Here is an 8,481-nt window from a genome sequence, read left to right on the forward strand (position 1 = left end):
AGTCTCCTCTATGGCCCTGTCTTAGTCAGGGTTTCTATTCCTGCACAAACATCATGACCAAGAAGCAAGTTGGGAAGGAAAGGGTTTATTCGGCTTACACTTCCATACTGCTGTTCATCACCAAAGGAAGTCAGGACTGGTTCTCAAGCAGATCAGAAAGCAGGAGCTGATGCAGAGGCCATGGAGGGATGCTCTTTACTGGCTTGCTTCCCCTGGCTTGCTCAGCCTGCTCTCTTATAGAACCAAGACGACCAGCCCAGAGATGTTACCACCCACAAGGGACCCTTCCCCCTAGATCACTAATTGAGAAAAATGCCCCACAGCTGGATCTCATGGAGGCATTTCCCCAACTGAAGCTCCTTTCTCTGTGATAACTACAGCCTGTGTCAAGTTGACACAAAACTAGCCAGTACAGGCTCTTAGTGTAGAAATGCCCCTAGCATTTGGAGTGGGCAGAGGCAAAAACACTGAGCTGTGTCACTGGTCTAGACTCTCAATGTCTGGTGAGGGTAATCAGAGAGGGACCCTCCAAGGCTGATGCTCAAGTAGTGATGATTGCCTGGCTCTGAAGTGTTCTTGTGAAAGGTATGTAAGATAATGTTTTCCAACTATTTCACACAGTGCTGGGTGTGTCAAGGGTTCAGTATATAGTAAGCATCCATTTATATTGGTGTTATTATTGTCAAAATGAGAATATGAGTTTTCAAAGATGTGTTGATAGAAAAGAATATGGCTAACCTCTTGGCCTTTGGGCAAGAGAAGAAGGCACTGGCTGCCGGACTAATAGCCAGCCTACTTGCCAGAGACAGCCTGCCTGGTCCCAAAGGGCGTAACTACCAACACCCTGTCCTTGGCAGGCACCCCAGAGCCTTGCAGAGTGACTAGTCAGGGACTTTCACGGAGATTTATAAACAGAAGCCACAAGTCGTCTTCGTCCACAGAGAAGACCCTGTTGATGGGGAGCCTACTATGCGCATGGGTGTTCTGCCACAGTTTCTCTGTGTATCCCTGGGAGGGGACTTTACAGAGGACGGAGGAGGATGTTGAGCCTGGAGAGGATGAATGACTTGATGAAGGCCACACAGCCAGAAATGGTCTATCTGGTGCCAAATATCTGGTGCCAAAGGCCATGCCCCTTCCATTGTTCCAAGATGCTGAGTCATGCAGCACAGCTTGTCTTGGGCAGAGTGTGAAAGCCTTCCCAGGGAGACTCCTGGTGATTTCTAAACAGCAAGGGCGGGAGGAGGATTAGACTGCAAAGCACCAAGTCGTTGGAAGTTCATCCTGCCCCTCCTCGTGCTCGAGGCTGCCTTGGGACCCTTGGCTGCATTGTCATGGCCCCTGTGCCCAGGGACTGTGGAGGGAAAGGCCTTAGCTTTGGCTCTTGGTGGCATAAATGCAAAACATCTCAGGAGCTGGGCTCTACCTGGGGCTTTACTGAGGGCTACATTTGGAATGACCCACAGTGGTCTTTCGTCCCCCTGTGACATCTCCAGGTAGTTCAGCTAAAAAGCCATTTGTTAAGAAACCTCTGGGAGACATTATTTTCATCTGTACCATTTTCTCCTTGCTGGTGTACGTGTCTGTTGCCCCAACCTGGTGCTGGCCCAAGTAACTAAACTCAAACTGCCCCCTCCTGCCCCCCAGGCATACAGGTTCTGTTCATGACTGGTCAGAGCTCAGGACCATGAAGCTTTTTGCTGGGTGAGTTTACCTGGATCAAGATCAGGCCAGGCTAGTCAGGTTAAGACAGACATGTACCATGACAGACCTTCACTCAGAGGGTTTCTTTGGGCCCCAGGTGATGGTGTATACTTTTAATCACAGTACTCAGGAGGCAGAGGCAGGTGGAACTCTTGAGTTTCAGGCCAGCCTGGTCTATAGAGTTCTAGGTCAGCTAGAGCTACACAGAGAAACCTTATCTCAACAAGACAAGACAAGACAAGACAAGACAAGACAAGACAAGACAAGACAAGACAAGACAAAGGTTCTTTGAGTGGGGAATCTCAGAAAGCTCTAGCTGAGGACCATGATATGGGGCAAGGTAGGCAGCCTAAGAGTGTTATCTGTGAGCTGTTGGAGCTCAGCGCCACTGTAGACTTCTGGAAGACTGTAGAAATGCTGGTTTTTGTTTGGTGTTGGTTAGGAACTGTTCCCAGGGCCATGATGGCTGCCCTGTGTTTGTAAAGTGGGAGAAAGGCCCAGACACAGTTGCAGCACCTTAAAGTGAGCAGCAATGAGCAGCCACGTGTGAGTGGGGTTCCGGTGGGCTGCTCGAGGGTCTGCGATAGAGCCAGCCCTCCTTGGTTCTTCTTGGTTAGGGTTAGGGTTAGGGTTAAACAATACTCTGAGCCACCAGACAGCCATGAATGGAAACTTTATTACTCCAAGAACTTTACATGGACATCACCTGCCCCGCATCTGGGCACACATATAAAAAGTACAACTTATTATACAAATTAAATCCCTTGACTCAGGTACTGTGTAGTCACTTCCCGGGATCTCTCCCGGTGCCATAGGTGGGTTTCAGGGACAGCAGCTGCACTTGTCTGAACCCCCTTTGCAGATGCAGCCCCGGGCACACTTGGCACAGCCTGGGGGACAGCAGGGACAGCAGCCTGAAAAAATTAGGAGATGGACAGATGAGTCATGGCTCTTCACTTCCCACCCTCCCCCCAACACCTTAGCGGAAGCAGCAGGAAACCCTGGGCCAGGAGGCTGTGGGATATGAGAGCAAGAAGGGACCTCAGAGGTCCTCTAGGGTCCATTAGTGCTCCAGACAGAGGGTGGGCTTTTCAAAGGTCACAGCCATGACAGAAACAAGATCAGAAGCCAGGGTTCATTCCTCCAAACCAAGACTTTATCCTCCTCCTCCTCACTGGGCTGGACAGAACCAATACCATGCTCCAAACACCATGGATGTCCTTAGAGCTGGGTGGGCTGCAGCCCCAAGGAGCTTTGTCCCATGTCTCCTTGGGTGTCATATCATATCCCCTCACCCCCACTGAGAAAAAGGATCCCAGAATCCCTGCACTGCCTTCACCGGTGCCATCGAGGGATGGGGCTATTCCCACTCGCATCTGGCAGTGTCCAGGTGACCATACTCACTTTTACGACAGGTTTTACAGCTGCAGGTTGTGCACTTGCAATTATCTCCGCAGATGCAGATCCCTCCTAGGAGCGAGGACAGAGACCAGGTGAGCATGGGGCTACGGTTACAGATGCTCCTTGGTGTGCGTGTGGGTGTGGGGGAGCAACACAGTGGCTAGACAAGAGGGTATTGCTGCTGCTGAGCATCACCCCAGGACTGTGGATAGGTCAGTGGTTCTAGTGACAAGCCATGGCTGGGGACCGGGAGCAGGAAGGGCAGCATGGGCTCAAACCAGGTTTCCTGTGACAATGCACATTCCTGACCCCCAAGCCCCACTCTGGGTGGGTGAAAGAATCTGTCATTTAAAAACACAGGTGGTACAGATGTCCATTTAGCACTAACAGACAAGGACAACCCCAGACAAGGACAACCATCAAGGGCATTCATAGCCTCTTCTTGACAAGGCCAGATGGAAAACCTGAACGGAAAGCAGAAAGGAAAGCAGAGACCCCAGGGGCCTCTATACCTTGCTTTAATTTCATAAAAGGGACTCACACTTCTTTGTTTCTCTCAACTCATCCTGTCTGTCACATTCAATTTGAGAACACTCAAATTTTCTGTATCTTTTCCAAATGTAGGGGACAGACTTCTACTATTAAGGATGAAGGATACATTTGAAACTCTTAGGTGACAATTTTCAAGGCTGAGACCATACAGGACTGTTTTGAACCCCGATTGATCTCCCACCTTCTGGTCAACATTCTTCCCTGCACCAAGCAACACAGAATGGCTTTGAACACAGGGTCCTCCTCCTCCTGCTCAGCCTTCTGAGTGCTAGCATGCTCCACTACAACTGACATTTACTGACTGGAGAGCACAGCTAAGCCTCTAAGCATCCACCCCACCCACCCCCGGCTTGCTAATTTTAACCTTTCCATAGGCTCCATAGTCCAGGAGCCACCCAGAGTTGAATAACCCCAGTTTGCAAAGGAGGACACAGAGGTCTATAAATCAGATGTGTTGGTGAATGAATGGCAGCTGAAAACCAAAACCAAGAGTCCAGGTTCTGGGCCATAGCTCCATTCCTTACTCTGGTGGCTGCCACTAGGGCCCTGCAGCCAGAAGAACGAAGGTTTTTAGGTCCCTTCCTTCGCTATTCCCTGGACCAGGACTATCCGTTTCAGCAAATCTGGCTGGGAGACAACAGAGTGAGAGTTGCCAATCCGGGATAAACCTCATCCATGGCACCTAAGTAAAGTTTCCAATAGTCCCACATGCTGCCTTGCAGGATACAGGGGTAAAGTTATAAGATTCCCTAACAGGGCTTCCTTACTTACCAGACATACACGTGCATTCCCCAGGGTCCATGGTCCAGGTGTGTGAGCAGCTAAGAAAGGGAGGCTGAGGCAGCAGCTGCTGCAGGCACCCTCTTTATAGTTGTGTAGGTGTGGACTACAGCTCACCCCACCTCTCCCTGAGGCCAGACGCCCTGCACACGGCCCAGTGAGACGCTCGGGGGTAGGGAGGGCAGGCAGCAGAGGGCAGAGGGCAGGTAGAGTTGTTTGGAGGTTTAGGTGGCTTTCACAAAGGGCTAAGCCTGCCCCACCTGCTTCCCTGCCATAGTGTTAAGGAAGCCAGGTGAGGTTCCCGTGGCACTCAGTGAGGGCTCATAGCAGCACACATCCAGCTGCACAGGGTTAGCTGCCACTTCTGTTCCTCCTTCCTGGGGCCACTCCTGCCTAGGCTCAGAGCTTCATTCTTTCCCATGGTTGTTGGTCTTTAAAGGCCTCACCATAGACAGTGGGAAAGCACGGGGATGTGCCCACCTGGACTGGGAACCTTTCCTTCTAGATCACACATGGAGGGAAAGAAGAGAAGACTTGGTGGGGCTTCTTAACCAGCCCCAACTTCTATCCCATCCCCAGGCTTTGGTAAGGCAGCTACCTACCTTTCATAGCGTGCAAAGTGCCCAGTGGATGATGGAATGCCCCATGAAAAAATATTGGAGCTGCAGTGATCTCTCTCTCTCTCTCCGTCTCTCTCTCTCTTTCTCCTTCCCTCTTCTTTCCTCCCTCCATCTCCCCTCCCCGTGTGTGTCCCTTGGTAATATGTGTGCACACATCTCATGTTACTTGCTCTGCTACACGATGATTTATTCACGTGCTAAAGCAGCTCTGCCCCTTCCCAGTCTTGCACGAGGGTTTGTGGATGCTGGATGTATGAAGGAATGAATAGATGAATGAGTCAGATGATGTAACACATAACTGAAGATGTGAACTGGAAAGTGGACAAAGGAAAGATGGACTCACTCTCGAGTGTCCGGCACGTGGCAATGCTGACGGCCTCTGATGAAAAGTGGTTTTCCCATTCAGCCCATGTAATACTTCCTCCCTGTTCTCAGCTCATCTCCATCACTCAGGACTCAGCCTGACCCCCGATACCATGAACGTGAGCTGAGAATATCTAGTGAGGGGAAATGTACTGGCATCATGGTCATCAGGAGTCAATGTCAGAAGTAGAGATGACACTGTGCTGGTACAGAGATGGTCCCTGCAGGCACCCACACTCTTATTCTTTACTTTCCAAGGACCTGCGCTGTGCTGTGCTAGATGCTGGGGACCCAGTGCTGATTAAAACCAGAGCTTATGGTTGAGAGCGTCAGGAGTGCAGTCCAGCTCAGGAACTTCATGCTGGCTTGTGGCTGCTCACAGTCTTTCTGGGCCTGCAATGGGAGTTTATGCCAGCCCATCTGTGGCACAGTCAATGTTCCCTGCCTCTAGCAGGTATTAATACCAACAAGAGCCTGGCCCATGGAACAAGCCCAGAGAGGGCAAGGCATGTCCCTCTACTTGTCTAAGCCATCTCTCTTAGCTCCATGCCACCTGTGCCAGCAACGGTGCCAACATCCTCTTTGGATGATGTTGTGATGTTGCTCAAGGCCAATCGATCAACAATTGTAAATCCCAATCCCTTAATACTTCAATATTTCTTAATTCCTGGGCTGTGCAGGTTGAAACAGTGTAACACTTGCTGGTCTGGTCCAGGCTAAGTCACATCCAGGCTGGCTCCAGGTCTGAGAAAGAGCATACCAGGCCTAGCTCACTGCTCTGCCCATTCTCTGGCTCACAGCTCCTGATGGAAGCTAGTGGTCAGAAACAAATCCGCCCTGAGGAAACAAATGACTAGAAGCATAGCTTCAACTCACGCACAGAAATCCGTGTTGTGCTGGCAGGACAGCACTACCTATCAAGCATAAGGATCTGAGTTTAATCCTTAGACCCCCATGGGCCTAGACAACTGAGTCCTGCCAACCGCCACATCTCGGCCATCTTCTCGCACACACACCAAAATGAATAACTGTAAAAAAAGGTTTTTTACAGACATAAGCATGTCTTTGGAGACGTGAAACTTTTACATCCTTGTGGGATTCCAGGAGCCTTTAGAATCTGAAGATTAAGTTCTAGGCCTTCTTACAGGAGTGGGGAGTACATATAAATATACAGCATCTCCCCCACAGGGGTCTGGAGTGGCCCTGGCTGGCCTCAAACTTTTTATCCTCCCGCCTGAAAATGCTGGCGTTACAGATGTGTGCAGCTATGACCAGCAGCTTTGGTTTTACCCAGCACTTTGACTCCTTTGAGCCACCAACTCCTAAATATCTCTGTCTCCAAAGTGACTACTACTTTATATGTAAGTACATTCATATAATTTTCCCCCAACAATAAAAGGGGCTGTTTCAAAGAAGTGTCCGATGCCACTTCCTCCATAGCTCAAAGTGACTGGGTTTGTCACTTCCTGTCCCATGAACGTAAAAGTTCACAACATGTTCTCTGAGGCAGAGAAGGCTACAAAGAAGTGTCTGGGGGGTTGGGTGGGTGGAGGGTGTGGAGAGATGACTCAGTGGTTGAGAGCACTGACTGCTCTTCCAGGGGTCCTAAGTTCAATTGCCAGAAACCACAGGGTGGCTCACAACCATCTGTAATGGGATCTGATGACCTCTTCTGGTGTGTCTGAAGATAGCTACAGTGTACTCATATAAATAAAAATAAAATAAGTCTTTTTTAAAAAAAAGTTTCCTTAAAAGAAAAAAAAAACCAACAAGAAGAAGAAAAAATTACATTAATTTTTAAATTTTTGAGACAATAATTGTAACATTTCTCCATTTCCTCTCCCCTGCGCTCCCAGACCCATCCTGACTCACCTTTAAATTCATGGCCTCTTTTTTTCCCCATTAATTGTCATTGCATACATATCTGTATAAGCATATACAAATATATTTCTAATATAACCCAATCAGTCTGTATAATGTTACTAGCATGTGTGCTGTCAGAGCTGAGCTTTGCTGTTGGACAACCAGCTGGTGTGCTCCTCCCTGGGAAAGGACACGCTTTCTGCTCCCAGCTTCCCTCAGTCACCTATAGTTCTTTGTGTAGGGTTGGAGCCTCATGGGCTTTTCCCTGTGCAGTTTGGCTTGTCTATTGGTGTCCTCCTTGTTCAGCTCACATTCGGGCAGTTATGTTGCTGAGGCTTAGTGGGTGTAGCTTCTGATGTTGTTAGAAGACACAATATCATGCCAGGCTCCTTGATCCTCTGGCTCTTACAATCTTTCTGCTTCTTCTTCCACAATGTTCGGTGAGCCTTAGGTGCCGGAGTGTTTTGTAAATATATCCATTGGGACTGGGTTCCACAATCTTATGTTTTTGATTGGTTGTAGTTTTCTGTAGCGGTCTCTGGTGGAAAGAGAACTTTACTTGATGCGGGTGAAGACTACATTTATCTGTGGGTATAAGGGCAAACATCTATAGGTTGTTGTTAGGGATTATGCTAGCTTAATAAATTAATGGCTATAGATTCTCCTCCAATAACTATGACTTCACTCACACTGAGTAGTTAGCTATGTGCCAGAACTAGGCATGGTTTCCCTCTTGTTGAGCAGTTCTAGTCCAATGAGAGAGCTGTTGGTTACCACCAAGATATGTGTACCACTACTGCACCAGCCGGGGTATCATACCATGCTGATCGTTGATGTGTATCATAGGTGTCACAGGGTGGGACAGTTGGTTGTCTCCTTTTGGAAGCTTACACAGTGCCTTCTGCTACCATGAATCTAGTCCTCAGGGAGGGGACATTCAGATCAGGTGTAGTTCAGGGGTATCTGGGTTCTGTTTCTAAACTACATGGTATCTTCAGCCACAGGGATTTACCTTCCATTTCATGCTGAGGGCAACAATAACTGGCTGTATGTTTTGGGAGTTTCTTGGACAATTCTGGCCAACACCTTAGAGAGATCTTCTTGTATCTGGTATTGGGGTTTGTTCGGTGGTATTTGGCTCTTAGAGGGAGCACTGACCAGCAACCTAGATGGAAAAATTTCATTAAAATTATATATT

At 48.8% G+C, this 8,481-nt stretch overlaps 1 protein-coding gene across 1 annotated transcript; it reads right to left on the reverse strand.

Annotated features, from left to right (window-relative positions):
- Positions 1-2,526: 2,526 nt before the first annotated feature.
- Mt4 (metallothionein 4) lies at positions 2,527-4,459 on the reverse strand. Its single transcript, XM_021170906.2, has 3 exons — positions 4,429-4,459; positions 3,109-3,174; positions 2,527-2,618 (listed from the first exon to the last, which is right to left on the reverse strand). Exons 1-3 carry the CDS (start codon positions 4,457-4,459, stop codon positions 2,527-2,529), a joined length of 189 nt encoding a protein of 62 aa, XP_021026565.1.
- Positions 4,460-8,481: the final 4,022 nt, after the last annotated feature.

This window comes from Mus caroli, unplaced genomic scaffold (genome assembly GCF_978045245.1).
Source record: "Mus caroli unplaced genomic scaffold, Mus_caroli_1 scaffold_10, whole genome shotgun sequence".
Lineage (NCBI taxonomy): Eukaryota > Metazoa > Chordata > Mammalia > Rodentia > Muridae > Mus > Mus caroli.

What these genes read in the sequence shown, in the direction of transcription:
- Mt4 (XM_021170906.2), bottom strand. Translation starts at nt 4,459, where the DNA reads ATGGACCCTGGGGAATGCACGTGTATGTCTG. An exon ending in GGAATGCACGTGTATGTCTG is followed by an intron (nt 3,175 to 4,428) that starts GTAAGTAAGGAA and finishes CCTCGCTCCTAG; the next exon opens with GAGGGATCTGCATCTGCGGA. An exon ending in CTGTAAAACCTGTCGTAAAA is followed by an intron (nt 2,619 to 3,108) that starts GTGAGTATGGTC and finishes TAATTTTTTCAG; the next exon opens with GCTGCTGTCCCTGCTGTCCC.